The 25149-nt window shown below is 32.6% G+C and overlaps 1 protein-coding gene and 2 long non-coding RNA genes across 10 annotated transcripts in view; 2 read left to right on the top strand and 1 right to left on the bottom strand.

Moving 5' to 3' along the window:
• LOC131675539 (uncharacterized) overlaps window positions 1–4583 on the bottom strand; it is a 150211-nt gene extending 145628 nt beyond the window's left edge. Inside the window, exon 1 of the long non-coding RNA XR_009303070.1 lies at window positions 4402–4583. This is a non-coding gene — a long non-coding RNA (uncharacterized LOC131675539). The remainder of the gene's footprint in view (window positions 1–4401) is intronic.
• Window positions 1–12112, top strand: part of LOC131675535 (serine/threonine-protein kinase NLK) — a 709408-nt gene extending 697296 nt beyond the window's left edge. For all 6 annotated transcript variants that reach the window (XM_058954550.1, XM_058954551.1, XM_058954552.1 and 3 more), the window contains one exon: window positions 11897–12112. In XM_058954550.1, the coding sequence (XP_058810533.1) occupies window positions 11897–11994 (98 nt within the window). In that variant the 3' untranslated portion in view covers window positions 11995–12112. The remainder of the gene's footprint in view (window positions 1–11896) is intronic.
• On the top strand, window positions 253–6370 carry LOC131675537 (uncharacterized). Of its 3 annotated transcripts, XR_009303065.1 has the most exons (9): window positions 253–490; window positions 561–715; window positions 852–971; window positions 1041–1106; window positions 3258–3311; window positions 3478–3642; window positions 3742–4296; window positions 5461–5679; window positions 5746–6370. It is a non-coding gene; the product is annotated as an uncharacterized LOC131675537 (long non-coding RNA). The 3 variants fall into 3 exon arrangements; XR_009303067.1 differs by lacking the exon at window positions 3258–3311; XR_009303066.1 differs by lacking the exons at window positions 3258–3311; window positions 3478–3642.
• Window positions 12113–25149: the final 13037 nt, after the last annotated feature.

Here is a 25149-nt window from a genome sequence, read left to right as displayed (position 1 = left end):
TTATTTTTTTTGAAATAATTAAAAAACTAAATAGATTCTGCGACACATTGATAAGCGGGCAATCATTATTATTTGTTTGTTCGTATCCTCTGTACAAATCGCTTTAAAAAATAAATATCAAGTGATAACTTTGCCGAACCGCATAGAACCGAGTTTCTTTGTTCATATATGGTTCAGCTGTTTCACATTACGATGTTCACTTTTTTCCATGAAAGGAAAAATAAATAAAATCATACAGATGTTTAAGATACTACTTATTTATCAAAACTTTAATGTTATTTTTTATTAATATTAAATACATAAGAAAATAAAAAAAGCAAAAGGATTACAGTAAACAGAAGTAGAAAAGCAGAATGCGAAACAACAAAAATACTAAACCAATAGTATGTGCAGTTTATGTTTTATTTTGAATTATTATTCGGTGAATTATTCAGTGAAAATTATAACGGCTCATAAAGTGCGAAGGCATATTATAAATTTTTAATTGCAGGTAACATACTTATTATTTATAAATTTAACTGTAACAATAAATTTCAATAACGTATATATTTAAATTTCAGCAACAATGAATAATCACACTTATAACCTAGGAAGATTTGATCTTGATGTTGAAACGCCTAGGACAACAAGATATAATAGGCATAGAAGACGGGAAAGAGACGCTTCTTCATCAGATTCAAGTATTGAAAATCAGAGGTGGCGAGACAACTATGCTGTGAGAATTAAATTAACAATTTTCTCTTTTTAAATAAAATTATGCAACAAAAACTTTTGAGCATATAGACTTTTAAGAGTGTATTATTGTATTAATTAAACAATATGTTATATGAATAAATAAAATTTCTGTCCAGTAAGTTGCAGAAGTTTTGCATGAAATTGATAACACTTCTGTCAGTGATGAATCTACTACATCTCAGTCATTACCAGGATCTTCTGTAGCAATACCTGTTTTGTCGCCAAGAAATGAATCAGTGAGTAATGGATGCTTGTAATGCTATATATTATTTATTTCTATTATTAATTCTACATATATTTTCTAGGAATCTAGTTTGTCGCCTGCTCTTCAAGTAATCTCTGCTTCTCCTGAATCAACTGATAATGATGAAGTAAGCATAACATTAACTTTTATACAACCATATTTTTCTATAAATGCTTTTAGAACATCTTATTCACGTTCAAGTTTTGTATTGAAATATATTTTATAAATGCTATTTAATTCAATAAATGATGTTTTGATACTTTGTCATTACAAAATGTATATAGTTTTCCATCGTAGAACAGTATAAGTGTTTATTCGTATTAACTTAATTCATTAATTTCAATTTATTAATAATAAAATAAAAAATATAGTTTTTAATGTTTTAATATGATTATTCAAGTTTTAATGTATATTTTTACATAATAATCTTATTATGTTTCTATAATTATTTAATAATTGGATTAAAAAGTTTTGTTACTCCTGGCCTAATTGTAGGTAATTGTAGATGTAATACTTAATTTTATCAAATATTATAAACAAATCAAGTTAAAAGAAGTTATTTTCTAACCACTACAGTTTAATACATTAGTACTATAAAATAACAGGTCTAATAAATAAATGAAATATAAAATAAGTATAATAAAATAAAATGTAAGATAAATATACTATTAAGATAAAATACAATTACTTGAATAACCGTACTACTGAAATAAATTTAATATAATAAGTTTTTTTTTTAATCGAATACCCTTTGGCATGAATTTGGAGAAAATCAATGTTCCAAGTACAATTATCTATCAAGTATTTTTATACTTTTATGCTGCTTTATATGTAAAATAGAATAATTAATTTAAAGAAATATTATGTAATGTAGAAATTCTATAAGGATTTTCTTAGTTTCATTAGTATTATTAGCACTCTGCCGTAAAGTTGTTGAGATCCACTGTATTAAAAATGAAAATATTGGATTTTAAATCAAATATAATGAATATTTACTTACATCATCTTTGACCACTATTATATGTTGCTCAATGATAATTTGGCCAACTGATACACTTTTCATAACTTATTACTTGTAACTAATCTTAAATAGGTACAAATTATTACATTACAATCTGATAAAAACTATGCTTAGTGTTGCAATAATAATCTGTTAACCTTTTTGAACAAAATTATGTTATTTTCTGACGTCTTATTGACATGATTTAATGTCTGAAATTGGTACATTTTCAAACTTTATTTTTAACGAAATGACGTAATTTTAATAAAAATGCTTAGCCCCTCGGTAGAATTCTATATGGAAGAGCTCTGAGCAGTAAGCTTTTCACTTACTTTTTCTTACTTATTAAAAGTGTATACAAGCTGGTACTCGGATATATAATAGTCAATTTTATGACGTTACTACATTTATATTAACAAAATTTGAATTCATATAAAGTTAATCAGAAAGAAACTTATATTTTATTATTTTAAAGTAAGAACCTTAAACCAAAATGTTGTCTGTAGTTCGTTAAACAAAAATTTTATGAATAAAATGTTTCAAAACGCGTATAACAAACTTTTTAATCAATGTATCAAATAAGTTTTCCGTAAAAGTGGTAATGTCAAGTAAGTAAAAGAAAATTCGAAAGCGATAATACAAACAGAACATAAAAATAAAATCAAAATAGTAAACAAAACAATAATTTTTAAGAAAAAAAATTTTTGTATTCAATCAATCGACTCTAAAAATAGTAAAACCTGTACAACAACATACTAATTAGCACCATGAAATTTTTTGTATCAAAATCAAAAGACACATTGGAAGCTATTCAAAAAAGGTGGCCAAAGCCAAATAAAAGCCAAATAAAAGACTCAGTGTCGTTGTCCGGGAATTGGCTCAAAAACAGTAGGATACAAAATCAACGAAATTGACGAATGTCAAAGAAAAAGGAAAGGGCAAGAAAGGGCTATCTGAAGAGCTATCAAACTAGGTTTTTATGCTACAATATACTTGAAATATAGTTCAAAAGTCAATCAATTAAAATTTTGTAAAAATAGTCGTTGTAAATTTAGCATTTAATATTCTTACTATAGTTGATGGTATATATTCAATTTTGATCTTATCTATTTTTATTAGTGTTTATTGTTCCACTTTTATTATAAACTATAGCAATATTTTGATTATTAGATTTCATATAATTATAATTTTGATGCACATAGAATGTGGTATTTGTATGAACTACATTAAAAATTTTTGTATTAAGTGCTTTAATGTAATAATTCATTTATTATTTAGACTGGAAATGTACCTCCCTCAGTATCAGATGCACTATCATATATGAATGATAAGGTAAATATAGTGCACAATAAATTAGATTTTGATTAAGATGATAAAGAGACAAATTTAGATAAAGATGAGATAATAAATAATTTGAAAAAACAATTAGAAGCATTACAAAATAAATGTTCACTTGAAATAAATGCTACTCCTATTATTTCTTCTTGCAATTACTCAGCCAAAACTCCATCTACATCAAATACTACCAAGAACAAAAAAGCTTCCACTTTTCAAAATGCTGAAACTCCACCTTCTACCTATAGTGATAAAAATTTGAAAACTCCTTCGTCAGTACAGTATTCTAAAAAACATCCTATTCAACCATGCAACATTTTTTTAAATAGTAAGAACGCTGTAATTTAGAAATATTTTCTAGTTTATTCAGAATGATTTTAGATTCTCATTTATTATGATACTTATTATGAACATGTGTATATTTCAGATATAATGGATGGATCTTCTTCTGAAGTCAATTATAGAAACATCAGAAGACCAATTAGGCAGTTACAGCATCTATCTCCAGATATATCTAAAATGAAACACTCTATATCTATATATTCATGTGGTAAAAGAAGTTTACACACACAAATTACGCCATCGACAAGCAGAGCTTCTACTGACCATGAACATGTAACACCTATAGCATCAACAAGTAGAGTTGAAAAAGAACGTACAAATTTTGAAAGCAAAAGTGAAAGAAAAAAAAAATTAACCAACGATCAAGATGAAATTATTTTGAAAAAAAAAAGAAATTGACTTTTAAAGAAAGAGCTATTGTCGAAAAAAAAAGAAATAAAAGAAACGAAAAAAGTGAAAGGAAAGAAACAAATGAAGCCGTAAACAAAAAATCATTGAAGAAGATTAAACAAAAAAAAGAAATACTAAAGAAAATTAAAATCTGTGCTCTACGATAGTGACGATTACATGCAATCAGACTGTGACTTAAAGACCAAGGTTAACCGCTTGGACCCAAGAACAAAGAGATGATAAGCCAGCGGTAAGCTTTCGTATCTTGATCACTTCATAATAAATCTTCATTATATAGTAAACTCTACAAATTTTAACATTTACACTGCCCGTCAATCACTTTTGCCATGCTTACCTCAAAATTAGGCAAACTTGAAAGTTTTGTATCTCGGTCGGAAATCATCGTATCACAAAAAACCGCAAGGTATTTTAAAGGTAATTGCAAAAGCTTCCATTTAAGACGTGCAGAGACTTAAAAATGAAAATTTGTGTTTTTTACAGTAAAAAAACTGATTAAAAAAATTTCAATTTTTTTAACCTCGACTTAAATCAATGCCAATTTAGAACCAGGCGGTGGAGGGCAAATCGACCGGAGGGGTTGGGAGGGTAATGTTTTTCCCTTTAAAATTAGCCCATTATTGCGTACGTTTTGGAAAAAAATGCCAAGGAGAAAAAAGTTTCATTTTGTGCCCAAGAATACGAAAATAAAGTCAAAATAAAGAAATAGAGAAAAAAATTTTTTTCGGTTTTTTAGCGCATTAAAAAAATAAAGGAATTGAACTTTTTTTTTACGCTTAGTTTTAGTTTTTTTGTGATTTACTACGTCCCTAGACATTTTAAAACGAAGCGTAAAAAAAAAGTTAAATTCCTTTATTTTTCTAATGCGCTAAAGAACCGAAAAAAAATTTTTTCTCTATTTCTTTATTTTGACTTTTTTTCCGTATTCTTGGGCACAAAATGAAACTTTTTTCTCCTTGGCATTTTTTTCCAAAACGTACGTAAGTTGAAGTAATTGAGGATTGAGAAAAAAGGTTATTTTTTTACAAAAAACGCCGTAACTCGGTTAAAAAACATCGGATAGAACCCCGCGGGGGCTAATTTTAAAGGGAAAGATATTACCCTCCGAACCCTTCAGGTCGATTTGCCCTCCACCGCCTGGTTCTAAATTGGCATTGATTTAAGTCGAGGTTAAAAAAATTGAAATTTTTTTAATCAGTTTTTTTACTGTAAAAAACACAAATTTTCATTTTTAAGTCTCTGTACGTCTTAAATAGAAGCTTTTGAAATTACCTTTAAAATGCCCTGCTGGTTTTTGTGATACGATGATTTCCGACCGAGATACAAAACTTTCAAGTTTGCCTAATTTTGAGGTAAGCATGGCAAAAGTGATTGACGGGCAGTGTATTTTTTTCAGAAAAAAATGTTTCATTTACATTTTGGAGTTTCTGTGCCTGATAAGGCTTGGAAAAAAGCCAAACGGGCCAAAACCGACTATACTATAAGTTTATGAGGGAACTGATACCTTATCTCTGGGAACCCGAAGAATTCATTCTTTTAGCTATACAAGTTAAGCGCACACAGAATACCGATAACCGGATTTCTGTTGATCTTAAAAAATTTGAGGCATTAAAACGTAATATTAATTAACTTTATGATACTTTTAACAAATTTCTTTTCTAAATTTTAATTCCATTCACAGGTGGATAAATTCAATTTCTAATGGAGCATGGAAGAATTCGGAATGATATGACTACTAAACAAAAGCTGGGAGAAATACAGAAATTCGGAAGAAAACTGGGAATTCTCATTGCGCAGGACAGACAAGCTTATTTGAATAATTCTGAGGAATTTCGTAAAGCAAAGTATTGTGATAAAATTCTAACTGAGGCTGATGAAGATGAAGACGAAGGAGAGGATGATGATTTTGAGACATATGATGAAGATGAGGATGAAGGTGATACTTTTGAAAGAGATGAAGATCAATATGCTTTTAATAGAGTCGAAGAAGATGAAGATGAATACCCGATAGGAGATGATGATTTTGAGAATGAAACAGGTTTATCTGAGGGGGATCAATGAATCGTAAATTAAAACCGTTCTATTACCATTTTTTTATGTTCAAGATGTTAAGATGTTCCTATTACTATTTTAAGAAGTTTAAAAATTACCATATTTATTTTAGTGTTTTACTTTTTGTACTATAATTGCTTTTAAAGTTTAATAATAATTTAAAAAATATTATTTTACGATGTAGGAATGATGATTATGAATATATTTTTTTTAAAGTGTAAAATTATTGATACCATACACTTTCAAGTATACTATGTGACATACAAACCATCATATAAATAATGATATAATGTAAAAATGTACATGTATGATAAAGTGTTAAAATGATAGAAAATGACGTATTTTCTTTTTTTGAACCTTATGAACTTTGACACAATCCATTGACTAGAAATGACGTTATTGCATCTAAAAAACTAACGTTAATTTATTCAAATAACGTTATTGCTTCTTATAAATGATGTTATTTCATTTCAATATACAAATAATTTCAAATAACGTTATTGCATCTGAAAAATAACGTTATTGCATCTAAAAAATAACGTTATTTACTTTCTAGAGCAACAAAAGCGTTTTAAAATAACGTGATTTTCTTCGAATGGCGTTATTGCATCTAAAAAATAACGTTATTTGATTTCACGAATCAAATAATTTCTTTGAAAAATAACGTTATTTTGTTGAAATGATGTTATTATTTTAAAAAAATGACGTTATTTATCCTTTAAATTAACAAAAATTTAAAATAAATAACGTTATTAAACGTTCCAAAACATGACACGAACAATGACGTTATAAATAACGTCATTAATGATGTTATTTAATAACGTTATTTATAACGTCATTTTTTTACCAGGGTATGTATACTTTTGTTCTGCCGAATAAACTATTTAGAGGGTGAAAGTTACCCTCGAAAGTTACCCCTCAACACCATTTTATAGCGAAATTTTCGTATTTTATGCACAGTTTTCGACAAAACAAACTTTAAAAAATTCTCTTAAAAAATTTTAGTTTAATATATGGATTTCGTCTACATCGGTAGCAACCCCCTAAATCGCCTGAAAGAAAAGCTATGTTTTTAAATATTTTCTTGCAAAATTTTTTCAGAAGAAATGAAGTTTATGAAATTCCATTTAAAATCTTCCAAAAAAGTATACAGTATCCGTCACCAGGGGCTGCTACCCCTTCATTGAAGAGTGAACAGAGCATTCATTTGTTACCCTTCTACCCCGAACCCAACCCAATTTCCTTAAACCTCGAGCTAGTTCCCCGCCACACTATAACCCGTAACTCCTACACCCCAATTTCATCAACCCTCGAGCTGGTTACCCTGCCACGCTCTAACCCAAAACTCTTAACCCCAATTTCCTTAATCCTCGAGCTGGTTACCCTACCACGCTGTAATTCCGAACTCCTACACCAGAATTTCATCAACCCTCGAGGTGGTTACCCTGCCACGCTGTAACCCCGAACTCCTGCATTCCTATTTTCCGAAATCCGGAACCCAGCTCCCTGTCATTCATAATCCCGATTTCGAAATATTTATAGTATCTTCAAATAAAAGGACATATGCACATTTTTTGTAGAAGATAACGTTTAATTAATTACGTATATTTATGTATAGGTAAGAAATAGCAAATGCAACTACAAAATCATGCAAATATTTAAAGTTCGAAATAGCTACGGGGAATTTCATTTTTAAATCGTTATGTTCAACAAATATTACTACTATCTCTGAGGAAATTTAATTATTATGTTATTACGAAAAAATTCATTAGACAAACTGAATTTGCCATACTAATAGGTATATGTACGTATTTCGCGGGGCGGTTTTTGCCAATATAAAAATACTGACATGAGATAATGTTATTCTTATTTTCCACCTTAAACACACTTGAGTATGTGCGTGGCACAACAAAATCAAACTGTGGCATGACGTGGAAACCAGAATCAACGAATGCGGATCATGTGGTTCAAATAGTAAGATTGGAACTACTCGACGATGGATATAAAAGAAAAGCTGTTGAATACTGGGAAAATGGTAAGAAAAAGAAACTGTCTTTAACTTCCGTCCAGAGTAAATATAAACAAGTTTCGTCAGAACGTTAGTTGGGAACATGGAAACAGCAAATTTTGACAGGCGGGACCAAAAGAGTGAATCTGTTCAAAGTTTCATAATATACTTTACAATAACTCAAAGATGCTTTAAGTCGGAAGTTAACAATGCAAGATTTAGATCTTAAAAGATGGAATTTACAAAAAAAGTATGAGTTAGATATGCCTTGGTTTAAAGCTTCACCCAATTGGATATTACTATTCAAAAAAAGCATAAAATTATATCGCGTAAAATAACTAAATATGTGACTAAAGTATCTGTTGAATATGAGGCTAGTTTAAAGTTAGATTGTCAAAATTTTATCAACCTCATAAAAACAGAATTATCAACCAAAAGTGCCAGTAACATATATACTTCCGATCAAAGTGGATTCAATTTAGAAATACATGCTGGCAGAACATTGAGTGAAAAAGTTAAGAAGACAGTCGAATCAGTAGTACAATCAGTATCATTGACTACGCATAGTTATACGATTCAACCGACAATATCTGCTGAAGGTACATTGCTATCACCCGTTTTTATGGTATTAAAAGAAACAAACGGAGAGTTTGGACCCATTGTTTCAAAAAAACTATTCATTGCACCTAATATATTTTTACGAGCAAGTTCATCAGTAAAGCTGTTGAGTGAATTACCTCAAACATAGTTGCAACATGTATTTTTTTCTAACTATGGGAAAACAGCAGTTTTATTACTAAACTCATGGAATGGACAGTGTGAACGAACTGTATGTGGCACCAGCAGATACAAATTTTCGATTGATGACAATTCCTAAGGGTACGACAGGCAAAATTCAACCACTGGATGTATTCGGTTTTCGATTTTGGAAAAACTTTGTAAGAAAAATATCTGATGCCATTATTTTATTCGGATCAGACATCAGTTTACATGAGAGGAATAATATTATAAAATTACAGTCTATCACACATAATCAATTATCTTCACCTACATTCAAAAGCGTATTTAAATATGCTTGGTACAATAGTGGGTACTTGGATAAAAAATCTGATTCGTTCGACAATCCTGTTGAATATTGCTTCGAAATTTCAGAACAGCCTATCTGCGAGATTTGTGAGAAAATAGCAATTATAAAATGTGCATGGAGCAAGAAGCTAATATGTCTACAGCATTTATTTATAGAGTATCATTATTGTTCACAATATGTACAGTGACAATGAGCGCGGATCGTCTATTTATATTCAAAAAATGTTATCTCAATATCAGATGAAATGACGAATTAATATAACGTAAATATAACATAAAAATAAAATAAATTTAACTTTATCTTCTACAATTATTTCACCTATGTCCTTTTCTTTAGTGATATTACAAATATGTCGAAATGGGGATTATGAATAACAGAGAACCGCGTTTCAGACTAGAAAATTGGAAACGGCAGGGTAACCAGCTCGAGGTTTAATGAAATGCGGGTGTAGGAGTTCGGGGTTAGAGCGTGGCAGGGTAACCAGCTCGCGGGGTGATGAAATTGGGGTGTAGGAGTTACGGGTTATAGCGTGGGTTATATGGGGTAACTAGCTCGAGGTTTAAGGAAATTGGTTTCGGAGTAGTGGGGGTTCAGGGTAACAAAGAAGATTTTAAATGGAATTTCATAAACTTCATTTCTTCTGAAAAAATTTTGCAAGAAAATATTTAAAAACATAGCTTTTCTTTCAGGCGATTTAGGGGGTTGCAACCGATGTAGACGAAATCCATATATTTAGCTGAAATTTTTTTAAAGAATTTTTGTCGAAAACTGTGCATAAAATACGAAAATTTCGCTATAAAATGGTGTTGAGGGGTAACTTTCGAGGGTAACTTTCACCCTCTAAATAGTTTATTCGGCAGAACAAAAGTATACATGTGTTTAGCTTTTTTGAGCGTAATAGAACATGAAATAACCAGCATAATCTGCGATTAACAACTGCTTATATTGTATTAATAACATTAAGGGGTATTTCACCCTCGAAATAATAGATAATAGGAAAACCCTGAAACACGTCGATTTTGTTTTATTATTTTCTACTAGAATATCATTTTTTAAATTTTTTTAACATAATGTTTTGATTTTGTAAGGTAAAAATACACTTAAAAATGCAGTTTTTTCTCTATACAACGTAGGGGTTACAATCTCCGGGGACCAAATTGATGTGTGTCTGTTACTTTTTTTATAAGTATCTTTTCTTTTTTTGTTTCATAAAAAAATATTCATTACGACTAAAGATATTGCTATAGAACTGCTTTTGGAGTTTGGTTTTTGAGGGTGGGTTACATTCCTTAGATAGCTTTTTCTGCCGATAAAAAAAAATACGGGTCTTTTATTTTTTTACGAACTATAACAATCTCAATTACAGAAAAATCGGAGGCGGAGGGTTGGGGTGGTTCCCTTGTTAGTCTAACCGGTAAACTAAGAAAGAGAGATAGTTAGGAAAAAGGGACACTTGACCTTTCTGGGCGCTGAACCACCGGCCACGAAGGTGAACTACTGCTGGCGAAACCGTCTTCTCCTTTCTGGGCCCTGACCAGATGCTGCCGCTGGCGATGCTACCTCGTCCTGCTGACTGCTCAGTTGCTGGCGATGAAGTGGACCTGCACGTGCGCTGCCTCGCTCGCGAATCTGCTGCTTAGTAGCTGTTGCCTTAGTTGCTGCTGCTGTGATGCTGCTGCTGTGGTTACTTCCTCGCTCACCCTTGCACACGTATCCAAAATCCAGGTAAACTTTTTATTGGCGAATCGTTGAAACACTGTGCAAAACTATTTTGGCGGTACTCTCACTAGTAACAGCTGAGGCTTAACTGAAACTTTTAAACTCTCGTGCATCTGCTTTTTCTCTTAGTCGTTCGCTTTAGCATCATGTGCTACAGAATCGTGAACGGATCGATTTATCGAATCGACTACCATTGCAAAATTTATCGTTAAAACCACTCTAATTTTCATAATTTTTACAGATTGTGTAAACTTATATATATTGTTTTTATGCCTTTGTGAACTATAATTTTTTTTATTCTTTCCTGATTTTTATTCTCATTGTATAAAATAAAACAAAATTATAAGTATATTTTATGAATGAAAATGATGTAAAACAAAAATATAAATCTAAATAAATATTAATGAAGCGGAGAGAGAGAGTTCTGTATCATAGTCAAAGCTTGGTGGTGTGTTCTGGGCATGTTAATCTTAAGACGCACGAACGTCAGATTATGGGTGAGTCGATTCTTCGGCTTATACGATACCTCCCTGACCTAACATCTTTCTAGTTTACTTATTAGCATGATCAAGCATGTGCGTTATTGTACGTTATGTTGGTCTGTCATACAATTAGTTTTTGAATAGTATTATGAACACACGTATCCGCACTATGACCGTTGATGCCACTTAGAACTGGGTCTCAATTGCCGATCAGTGTATCTAACATTTTCAAAAGTTACTACCCAAGTAAGAGAATATGTTCAAAATAGACACTTACAGAAGCAAAACATTCATACATGATCAATAATATTATATTTTTCTATAATTAATAGTTTGACTATGCTAAATTATATCATATCAAGAAGCATTTTCATTTATTTTACCAATTTTTTTAATACTTATAAATAAATTTGTCCTATCATAATTTAAGAAAGATAAAGATTTTGCACTTCTAGATATTAATAATTATATCATTTTTTTACAGAAGAGATGCATAGATTTATTGTGGATCAACTAAATAATTCTCGAGTACCGCTATGCATAAATCCACAGTCTGCTGCATTCAAAAGTTTTGCAAGATAAAATAATTAAACATTCCTTCAGGAATATTGATAACTGTACAGTAATCTTTTTCAACCTAAACTACTTATGCTATCCATTTGCTTTTTATAATAAACAATTGTAATGAATTGATTTTATAATGTTACATATCAATAAATTTTTTGAAATATTGAATAATAAGTATTAATTATTGAAAAAAATATTCAAATAAATTATTTCATTATAAACACTTCTTTTATAACGTTTGGTAAAAAATATTAAAAGATAATTAAGAAATTAGTGAATTAAAATAGATGTTTAGAAAAATTGCATTTATGCGAAATAATTGTTATTGTTTCTTTCAGAAGAGATCTTTATTTTGTAGTAGTAGAGTTAAATAAATTTAATTATTAACACCGTTGGAAGAATCTTTCTATGCTCGTTGCGGATCTAACTGCAGTTCCGATCTGTTGCTTATGTGTTATGTGTGCGTGTGTAGGTATGTGTGTATTGTAACGAAAAATCACGGTTATGTCGGTATTCTGCCGTTTGAGTTCTTACCGACGTGATATCTGTGCGCTTTGTCAGACTAAGAGTGTGTGCATATGTGTGTACTCTCATGTCTCTTTCCTCCTATTTGAGATGCGCTGCACGGCGATTAGTAGAGTCGAGAGCGAGCGACATCAGAGAAGAAGATGGTGATTTAAAGATTCAGTGATTTGGTGCACTATTCAGTTGTAGAAGCATTCATACCTCCTGAATTCCCCCTTTTAAAATATTTTAATTACTCTGCTAATTAAGGCGAGAATTACCTCCGGGCGATTAAGGCAAGAAGTCACTACGATTGAGAAAATCAAAGCAAAAAGTCGTCCGGTATGATTAAAGAAGATATCTTTCGGCTGGTTGAGGGAAGTGGTTATAACGGCCAAATCTAGGCTGTATATGGATAGATCAAAATCTTCAATGTAATCATAAAAAGTAAAAAAATTATTGTCTATTTAAGTGCTTTTTCACGAGAATTGTGTCTTCCATCTAGTTCGTCGGAATTTTTAAGTACACTGTTACTCAGATATTTACTTTTTAGATAATGCTAACCGTCAAGAAATCAAAGAATGCTGACAATGTGAACACATTTTCCAAGCGTTCTAACACCTGTTTTACAAGTACAATAATAAGCTAATATAGGTTTATTGTTCTCCTGATTTTTATTATTTGTAGAATTATATGAATCCATAGTTGATAGCGTGTTGTAAAATCAAGGAAATACTTGTACGTATATGAACCTTTAAATCTATATTCATCAAGTTCTAATATTGCAGATTGATCCTGCATAATTTGTCTTAGATATAAGACGGTGATAAGCTTATTTGATAAACGTCTACTCTGAAATCTTTCAAATATTCCAAAGTACTAATTAACTAATTAACTAATTTCAATTTAACTAATTCATGCAAGCAGCTTGAAAGGGTGCAATCACAACATAACAACGTACATAAATCAAGTATAAAAATATTTTTCCTAACGAATATATCTATATTTTACCGAGTGTCGTGGCATTATAACAAATTATTATAATAAATCAAAGCAAGTATTATTTTTCATAACCAATAAAATGTTTTATCTCGAACAAGATGGATCATATTGTAACTGACTTTCCTAATTCAGAATAGTAAGACAACTTATACAAACTCCAAAATTCTCATCAAACTCTGAATGAACTTTCTGAAGATTATTTCTAAACTAAACTACCATTAAACATTTGTTTGTTTTCATCTTTGATCAAGCGAGACATTGTTTTTGATATTGTTGTTATATCATAAGTAAAACAATTGATTCAATTATGAGCCATTAAATAATAAGCAATAATAAATTCATAAGTTAAGTTAAATAAAATAGAAATGAAAACCAAAATCAATGTGATACGATCAAAAATGTAAATTCTTTGAAATAAGTATATTACACAGTCCGACTTGAAAAATATACATTGGATAAGACAAGTAATTTCCGTTCAATTTTAGGTCACTGAATCCGAATCTGGGCTCCGAAATACCTTATCACATCAGATTTTCAAAATATTCTAACCTAAAAGTGCAAAAAACACCATTTTTGGCCATTTTTGAGGTTATGTAGCACTCGTTATATTTCGACGAACAGAAATTATACGCAGAGTATCTTAAAGAATTATTTTTTTTTCAAAATGCCGTTGAGTTTGCTCAAATATCATTATTTTTCGCAGAGATATTCAATTTTGAAGATTTTGAATATTAAGATTTTACAGGCTTGCTAATACACAAAAGGCTGTTTTTTGCATTTGATTTCAATACTCTTATTACTTTTTATTAATGAAAATAATTTAAACACCAAAAGTCTGAGTTAATAGCTTTGTTTTGAAATAAATGAAAATCTTTCACAGATTAAGCTTCCGTTCACATTAAATACGAGAAATTAACCTTACATTAAAGAGTTTTCCAAATAGACAATTAGCTTCACTTGCTAGTTTAATTTGTAAAAATAGTATTGAATATGTGATTTCTTTTCCACGAGTCTGGAAATCCTTTAAAATCTGTTCAATCTAAATAAAATAAAGCGAAGATTCCGCCAAATAGCATGCCTCCAAATCCACCAAACTTAGATCTCTCCAAGTTCAGTCAACTCAAACAACAGCTGAATGATATGCGTTTAAATCCACCAAACACTGCTCACTCTCAATTAATCGAGTAAACTTTTAGCTAAATTACAAACCTTGAAATCTACCAAATCCGGCTTTCTCCAACTTGATCGAGCAAGCCTTTAGCCAAATCACAAGTCTTGAAATCCACCAAACCCTGTTCCTTTAAATCCATTAAAGTCTGCTCACTTAGTCTTCGATCAAGTAAAATTTTAGCAAATCCAACCCTCTTCATTCCATGTTTAATAAAACATACTTTTAGCTATACTACAAGCCTTGAAATTTACCATACCCTGCTCTAAATTCAAATGCTAAATTTTCATAGCACATACGTATGGTATCCTAAAGCGAAATAATTTATTACTTCAGATTTTGACATGATATTTATTTTTAAAAATGGTAGTCACTTCAATGGTTGCTTCTTGAGAATGTGATGTGTTATATTGGAAATTTCAGGCAGCTAATATAACATAGATGCTTAATATGTTCATTTTAGCCTATACTTTTCTTCCTCGTGTTTTTACTCTTACCCTTCTTGCTCAAATTCCATATACCCCGAACTCAAATAACTATCATACTCTTAGTTAAAAAGTTAATTGAAAATGTCTAGCCCAGCAATTACAACAGCAAGTACTCTTATTGCAAAATTTGCAAATTAACTTATCTGGATCTTTTAAGATTTAAAGTTTAAGATTTAAAGTACTGTAGCGCACAAAGCTTAATTCTGTTAAAACACATTAAAATTCCAGAAGTCCAAAAAAATTTACATTTACGTTTTGCTTGTTTTCGTTAAATCATCTCTAGTATTAAAAGTTTAAAACGTTTTGATTTACATACTCTGATTTAAAAAACTCTGCAAATATTTTACCGTAAAAACTCATTGAAAAACTGTTTATTTACGTCTTCACGGAAGTGTCTCAATAATCTACAGACATTTTGTAATGTTTGTCCTAAATTTACTCCTTTGTGAACAGCGTAAAACAATAACAGAGTATGTAAAAATAGCTTATAAAGTATATTTTAAGAAAGAGTTTATTAATTTAAATAAAAGTGGAGTCCTTAACACTATTTGTAGTACTTACAGAACATCTCTTATTCTTTGGAAAAATGGATCTAGGATTTCTATACCATTTTGAATTCCAACAATATAGAGAGAACCACGAGATCATATCAATGATTGTTACTTTTGTTTATGTTATGGTGGTAAAGAAATTCGTACTTTAAATTCTAAAAATAGAAATACTATTAAATATGCAAATGTATTGTAGAGTCAATTACAAAGCCTACTCCTCATAAATCAGACAATCATAATTTTTTATCCTTTGTTTCAAAACCATGTTGCTCATCGACAAGCTCTCAAAAAGGTCTCTGTCTAATCCCATATTTTAGAGAAAATAGAAGAAAAAGATGAAGAAGGAAATAAAAATAAAAAAAAAAAAACTGGATGACAATGAATTTTCAGTAGTGTACAGTAACACAGAATTACGTTCATCAACTAAAAAGTTCCACCCATTTAATCAAACTAAATTGAACGATTTAATACGAGATTTGGGCCTTTCCAAAGATAACTTAATACTATTAGCTTGAAAGTTACAAGAGAAGGATATTTTACTTCCAGAGGTACGTTTTACGTGGTATAAATATCGTGAGGAAGAATTCATCCATTTTTTTCAGAAACAGATTCATTAGTGTATTGTAACAACCCTTGATGAAAAGTATGAAAATATGAAGTTACTTTTAGAAAAAATAGAGTATGCAAAACACAAATAGGTAATATATACAGACTTTAAAGTCATATCCATTCTTCGTGGTCAGCAAGGTGAATATACTAAATACCCATGCTTCATCTGTGAGCGGGATAGTACAGCTGATGACCAACACTGGTCAATAAAATCGTGGCCAACCAGAAAAAATCTGAAACCAGGATCAAAGAACATTCTTCATGAAGCATTAGTTGATCCCAGAAAAATTATCTTACCTCCACTGCATATAAAATTAGGTCTCATGAAACAATTTGTTAAAGAACTTGATCAAACAAGCTCATATTTTTAATATTTATGTAAAAATAGGTGAACAATCGTTACGTGTGCATGGCAGCGAACAAGATGGCGGCGTTCTTATCAGTCACTCACTAGCAATTATCATCGTGGCGCAAGCCTCAATTTATAAATGAATCGTAGGTTAATAAACAATTCCATTAAGATAATTAAAACCGATTTATGTTGATCATTGCGTGGCTTTTCAGAAGCACCCATTCCCAAACTCGTATACTCTTGTCTGCCATACGCCTTCGTGCTTTCCCGTGCATTTTCAGCTAGTAGCATATAACAATACCTTCGAGCGAGGCTGAATCTGCTTAGTAAAAGTAACGGCAGCAGTCAACGGGGACTTTATCCGAAGGCCAGGGCATAGGCCCAATAATTTTATTTCAGAAATATCTGCTGTATTCTTGTTTTTATAAATAATTTACAACTTCATAATATTTTATAAATATTACTTTTATTGAATTTACCATAAAATCTATTTTATACTTTATAATATTAAAATATCCATTGTATATTACATCTACTTTAGATATTTGTTTATTTTTAAATACCATCAATATCTGGGAAATTATTTTCACCTCTAAAAAATTAATGGAATAAGTTTTTTTTTATTTATTTTGTTTAACGTCGCTCTATTTATGCTCTATCAGTGCTAATCAGCGACAGAGGCTTGCTATGTGTTGCAATGCAATCGACCAATAGACTGAATTCTTTTTGAACTAAGGGAAGGACAACGTCCTTTTCCACGAAAAGACGCCGCTCGTCTAGTCATGTCACCCCTGCAAATTAGGATATCTGAGTTTTTTTTGTGTTATCACCAGGACGAATTACTGCACAACACGAAAGTAGGCAATGTATCGCCCGTGGTCGTGAAAATTACTTGGATCTATTCGTGAAATTCGTCGTCTTATTCGATTCGCGGAGACACGTAGATCCCTCGCCGTCGCGTATAGAATATTAGACCAAATCGCGTTGATCATCCGCCATTTCAGAACGCGAGTGTAGTTGACTTGTAGATAATAAAAAAATAAGATTAAAGGAAATTAATTTAGTTGGTATATTTTTGCCTCGCTGATCGATTGTCTCCCTTGTCTCCCTGCATGCTGGTCTTATTATTTTCAGCCGCGGAAGAGATATTACGCAAGGATATAAATACGAATTTTCCGTACACATGGTAAGTAGTCGTACGCGCCATTATCGAGCGGACCTTCAACCCGAAAAAAGGAGTTAACACCCGAGTTGCTCACCATTCCATCAACAAAAGGGAATATCCGAGAGGACGAAGGGACCAGTGGACCATAGGAGCAGCCTAGGAGGAGTGAAAAAAAATGCGCGAAATTCATATATTATCCACTCTGCGCAGTCGTACCACAAGCATAAACGATTTCGCACCATCTGACTCGAATTCCCGACGACTGTGTAAATCAGGAACGATGGTGTGGCACCCTTATGACCTAGTCGGAGAGACGAGTCACCCTAAGCTAGGTGGTGGTGAGATTTCGCGTACGCCGCCTAAACCTCCCGAAATATCTAATTACAGATTATTATTATAAAAATAGCTGTTAATTATATATACGTGAAATAGTTTCAAATATTGCACAAATATTAAACGATTGATACGTCCTGATACGTAAGCTTTTTATTGAAAACGTCAGCAATAAAACGAAATCAAGATAGTGAGTTAAACTTCGACGTCATTTCTATTTTGCAAAACACAAAATTCTTGAATCGCCAATACCTGACCGAACTCAGCAAAATTTTTGTAGGTCAAAAAATCATCGTGCTACCTATAGCGCAATCTTCAGCAGTTGATTTGCGAGGCGCGACAGCTGAATAACTACTAAATAATTCACAAGTTATCCATTGTTATCTAATTTCGAATGAATAAATAGTTGTTCGAATAACCAATATCGAGTGTTCACATGTACTTATTTGTAGACCACGTTTCACACATTCTTTATACAGAGATAGAGCCAAGCTGCCAATTAACCCACAGATAATAATCCAGGTAAGTCCTATCTCTAAAATAACCTAATTAGGCATACTGTTGAATATAACATCATTCATTTATAAATTTATATGTCACGTCTAAAAAGGCGCGAGATAACACGATATTAAAACGTTTTTATAATACGATAGTTAATAATGGGTGTACATGAAAGTCGATTATATAAAAGTTAATATTAGATCATGCTATATCAAATTAAAAAAAATTAAAGATCAAAATTGGTTCATGTTTTTGGATTCGGCAAACAATGGTATTAATCTTCAATAATAAAGTTTATACTAAAAATTGTAGAGAATTGTAAAGGCTACAAGTTAAGCCGTCGTAAGATAATTTTCGTTCATTGTGTGGTTATTGTAAGAGTACCAATCATTTTCGAAAATGGTCATTAACAAAATATCTAATATTTATTGTAAAAATGACGTTTATATTATTCGTATTGCCATGAAGAAGCTCTTATGATTACAAAAAATGCTTTGTTATACTTTTGAATATATTAATTGGTTGATGAGATATTCGTCAATTTGAATACTTTATTAAGCGCAATGAACAAATTTATTTTCAACTCTTTTATACTCGACATTTATTCTCATAACAATCTTTATAATTTATTGATGATTACTATATTAAATCATTAATAATTATAGTATGCCTACAATGAATTTTTTTTAAATTTTTTATTAACATGTTAAAGTTTTCCATAAATCATTATTTTAGGTTTCATCATTGTCTACGTCGTTTTTTCACCATCTTGCTTATCTATTTGAGGCATGAATGGTTAAATTGAGTCTCATAATCTCGACTTACGACTATTGTGAATATTTTCAAGCTTCATCGCATGCCTCACACAACTTTCCCATAGATTAGACGGTACTGATTCAAGAAAAAGGGCGTCGTTATCAAGGTAAATGGGATGAGAGAATAATGGTCAACTATAACTGGAGCCTTCAAAGACATTACACATCGATTCATCACAAACGTATTTTACAAAAATAAAACAAAACATTTTACAAAACAATACCGCTTATATCTCGGGTGTCAGCCCTCAATTAGTATAGCTAATTGCCGGTTAACTGAGACCGGCGAATCAAACTGGCGCAAAATTATCTGATTATCTGACAGGCCGCGACTTAATTAACTATTTTCTCATTTTCACCCTGCGTTCTCTACCGCAACTCACCGTAAAGCTATTTTCTATTTAATCGGTGGCAGAATCCGCTAGAAAAAATTTTTTAAATCCTTAAGCGTTTTCCACATAACGCGATTAACCTCGTACCACGAACGCGCTTTATATATTTATTTATTTATTTATTTATATATTTATATATTTATTTTTTTTATTTATTTAGAGACCAGGCATTGAGAGCCCACTCCGTCTGCGGGTATACCATTGATACACTTGACTCGCAGAGGGCTGCTCGATCTCTCTACTGTAATCAGCCTACCTTTTTACGGCAAACTAACTTTGTTAGTCTTGCAACTATCGGTATCCGACGAACACGTACTCGTTTCGTCTACACTACAATTCCTTAACCGCTCTGTCCTCTTACATTTACGTTGGGCTAGAGAGCCACACTCTTTTTGTCGGCTATCGAGTTTATGTCCGACGATGCTGGTATCCGCGCTTTAATCCTTGTAGCCTCCTCTACCTTGCGCTCCTAGTCTTCAATCTACGAGTTTACTTTGGGCGCCAAGTACGATGTACCTGCCAATCTGCTCAGATTGGCAGTGTAAGCGCGCTACCTTCTCATGCACTCGCATGTACCAATCGCTCAGTCGAAGCCGCTGGCACGTTAAGCGCCGTGGATCTTAAGCCTATGACACCTTAGCCTTGGGCCGCTCTATTGTGAATCGGCTCTTTTTCTACCCTAAATACCGTATTCGCACCATCTTTGATGCTTTGTTTCACTTGATGCCTATAAATTTAACGCAGCACCGCTGTTAAAGCTCCTCAAATCTGGCTTAGCGTACTAGTGCTACGCACTCCTTTATCTTGCGCGAATTGCTCGCGTACGCGCCCATTTGAGCTATCCGAAGGCAGGTGTGCTGCCCTCGGGAACGTGTTGTTATTACTCAGCGAGACAGCGTTTTCAGCCAGCGATCGAATTCGCTTGCAAGGAATGGTAACACTCGTTCACTTCTGTGTCGCCTACTCTTGCTCATGCGGTATGGCCGCCAACGGCGCTCCAACTGTCGCGAGCTCGTCGCCTCTACTTACCGTTGCTTCTTGCTGTTCATTGCGCAGCAAACTTGGATTTTCTATCCAATTGATAGTATCTTCTTTGCGCCATTTTGTTTTTAGATTTTTAAAATTTGGGTGAATCATGTAACATGGGGCATGATCTATGACGCTAACTTTGTTTGGTAACAATTTTATCAATATTTCATCGTACCACTTTTTATAATACTCAGTATTCGTTTCATTGTGGTATCTGTTGGTTTTCTGACAATAAAATGATTCAGGCCTTTCACAAAACCATTTTCGCTCCCAATTTACTATATGATTATTCATGATCCTGCCCTATTTAAAGTTACAAAACAACCTTGATAAACATGAAAACCTTGCAAACTGTGTTCATATTGATCAAAATTATTTAAATTTTTTATTTGTGTCAATTTTTTGGATCCACCTCTCAGTTAAAGTGATGTTTGCTGTATCTTGTTTCGCCTGTATAAAATATAGACCGCTCTTCCTTTCCTGCTTTATTATTGCTTCATTATTTGACAAAAAAATTTTCATTGTTCTGACGTGCTTGTGCCACGTAAAAAGCACAAGAACTATTACGCAAAGAACGCAAAAAAAAGCTGAGGAACAGAAGGCAAAGTAAGATCAATTGGTCAATAAAGTAAAGTGACGAAAGCTGACCATAAAAATATCAGGCTAGTACACCTCACCTGTACCGTCGAGCTTCAGTCAGTATTTCATCCTCGAGTGAAGAGGACGTGTTTGTGCTGCGCTCTACTTGAAAATCAAAAATTTCAGCTAATTTAGAGAAGAAATAACTTATTTCAATTAATTCCTGAAGTAATAATAACAGTAGAATAAAGGTCAAATGGCCACATAGGTAGAAGACACCATATCAACACCTACACATAATAATACAGAAAAATGGATAACTGTAAATGGAAAAAAACAAAAAAATAATCCATATATTAAAATACCTAACAGAAAACGACAAGCCCAGTCACGAGACTACTGGCTGAGTTATTCTACCAATAGATACGATGTTATTAAGGACAAATAAAATGTGGAAACAAACACACTAAATAATGATATTAACACATCAAAAATTAAATCACCTCCAATCTTTGTCTACAATGTAGAAAACATTTGCTTACTAGAAAAACTGTTTAATGATATAGCCAAAGTTATAGCTATACGTTAAAAGTTTTGAGACAAAACAAAATAAATAAAAATCCAACCATCAAAGCTGAAAAGTATCTCCCTATAGTTAGCGGATTAAAAGAAAAAAAACAATCAATTTTACACATATTAACGACAAAAAGATAAAGGACTTAAAGTAATTTTGATAAGTATGCATCCTTTTATTGAAGATCTAAAAACTGCCATTGAAGAATAAGGACATAAGGTGATGAGCATCCAGAACATTAGGCATCGGGTGACAAAAATTCCACTATCACTATTTGCAGTGGAAATCAAACACGACTACAAAAGCCAAGACTTCTATAAGGTAAACAAGCTATTAAACACTGATAAAGTTCGAATCGCCAAATATTAGAAGAGAGATTTCATAGTACAATAAATGCCAAGAATATAGGCATACAAAAAATTACTGCTTCATAAGTGTAATCTGTGTGAAATTTGCAAAACTACATGTAACAGAAAACTGTCCAATACTGGAAAAATTAAAGAAGTAAGATGTGCATATGGCCAAGATAACCATACTGCAAGCTATTGTTACGTCCTGAGACGTAAATATTTCTTCATTTTGATTTCATCAGCAATCGATTGAAAACGAAATAATGTATAAACGACGAACGGCATTTTTACGAAATACAAACTCAGCGAAATTAAAAGATAAGTAGTCCGAAAATTTGGGGCGCCCGACATTTTGATTTTCTGATTACTCAACACATTAATACGGGCCGAAGAGTCAACATAAAAACAGAGACTCGACTTTTCGGCAGCGGATTCGCGACGCGCGACTACTCAATAGCATTAAAATTTGTTAAAGTTCTTACGAGCTGATTCGCGAAGCGCGACGGCCGAATAACGTACAATTTACCTATTGTTATTTTTTTGAGAAATCATTTCTGTCTTTGAATAAATAAATAATTACTTGAATCGAGTGTTCGTGCATCATTACCGACCGACCTCACATATACTTCATCGAGATAGAGCTAAGCAGTCAATTTAACTCGAAATAATAACCCAGGTAAGTTCCTGTCACTATAATAATTTCTAATAAATAAATGATCATACATATTCTAAAACTACACATCACGGCTACGTAGTCGCGACATAACACTATAAAGGATGCCCTATTCGCAAACAACTACAGCAAAAGCTGTTTCCTACACTAAGAGGAAAACAAACAGTAAACAAGCTCAAATGAATACTAATACCAATTTAAATTTAAATTCCAACAGAACTAGATCAAACATAACATATGCTCAAGTAATATCAAAATAAGACGATCAAACCGCAACGGCAGAATTAAATATATAAATCGAGGCAAGTAAACACTTCAGTGATAACAACAACAATAACACAAATAAACTTGAACATATGATGAAGCAACTATGGACACTATGCTTAATCTCTTAACTGTATTAGTAAACAGAATAGCCAAATGAGCAGTTTAAAACTTACTATCTAGAACACAAACGGTCTTATGCAAAGGCACCTGGAATTAAAAACATTCTTAATCTCCAAAAATCTAGACATCATGTTGATATTAGAACACGCTTTACCAGTAAGAACTATTTGAGTATACCAAACTATAGCGTATATAGAACGAATCACCCTTTCAATAAAGCACACGGAGGTACTGCAATTATAATCAAAACGAAATTAAACCAATACGTTCACACACACACTAGTGAAACCTACTTACAAGCAACCAGTATAATAATCAAGGATAAAAATGACCCGATAACAATATTAGCTGTGTACTGTCCTCTAAACAAAACAACAACAAAAGAATATTGAACAGATTTCTTCCATTCACTAGGAATTCGCTTTATAGTAGGATGTTATTATAACGCCAAGTATCTGTGGTGAGGTTCAAGATCACCAACTCCAACAAGTGAAAGTACTATACCAAATATCACAAATGAACAATAACATCCGAGAGTAAAGCAAAATTTTATGCAAATTCGCTGTTTGATTCGTTTTGCCATTTTTAGCAATAAACGAATTGCGACAAAGGCAAAAACGTCGCTGTAAACAACTTCGTTACGCGGGAACTAAGGAGTTTCATCGATATCTCGGGCTATTGATAAGAAAATTAAGCGTTGCTGGTGACATTCATACCCTCGCGAGGTCACCTGAGTCTCTCGGCGCGAAATTGTGGACGTAGAGCGGATACTTTTGGAACAAACCACGTATATATGTATATATATATATAAATTAAATAACTATGTTTACAAATGTGTTGTTACCAATTTTGTAATGAAAAACAAAGTTTATAAAATTCCATATAAAATCTAACATAAAATATATAGCTTTCGTCGCCACGAGTTGCAATGTCCACGTTGTAGAGTGAATAGACGATTTATTTAATACCCTGATGCCCTACCATTCCGAACCCCTACATCCTAATTTTCTAAACCCTCGAGCAAATTATTTAGCCACGCTATAATTCCGAACCCTTAGACCCTAATTTTTTCAACCACAAAATCACGCGAATTTTCAAAGTTCGAAATAGTTATAGTGAATTTAGTTTTTAAATAATTATTCGGGCTGCTGGGGCCGGTTCCGGCTGGGGCGCGCCCGTTGAAAATGCGCCGGTCACCAGCGTTGTGCAGCCGTAGGGGAGGCAGAGGCTACTGTATTACCTCGAAAGAAGCGTTGCCGGGCCGGCAAGAAGAAGCGTGCCTGAGATGGAGATTGATCCGGTGGTGCCCGTCATGCAACAAGACCCGCAGACGGCGCCACCGGAGGGGCGCACCGGTATACCGACCGAGGCCGAACTCCGAAGACTCCAGCTTCAGTTTTTCGAGCGGCAAGCGGATGCGCCCTGAAGGAGCATGCGGAAAGGAGAATGTAGGGACAGACAGAGATAAGGTGAGCGTTAATTTTTCATTAGTTTTTTTGTGTTCATTTGTCGTCGTGGGCTCGACACGGTGAAGTCGGTCGAGATGTGGATCAGGTTTCGATTGACTGCGATCGTTAGCCCCTGGGGGGGGGGGGTGATGAGAGCCACGGCTAGCGCCGTTGGCTCCGTCAACGTCTCTCCCTCCCCGGAGACGGTGAGGGAAAGAGAGAGTAAAAAGAATATGATTTGGACGCCGGC

The sequence above is a fragment of the Phymastichus coffea genome, unplaced genomic scaffold (assembly GCF_024137745.1).
Source record: "Phymastichus coffea isolate CEN01 unplaced genomic scaffold, Cenicafe_Pcof_1.1 PCOF00025, whole genome shotgun sequence".
NCBI lineage: Eukaryota > Metazoa > Arthropoda > Insecta > Hymenoptera > Eulophidae > Phymastichus > Phymastichus coffea.
This window is presented reverse-complemented; position numbering and strand designations above follow the sequence as displayed.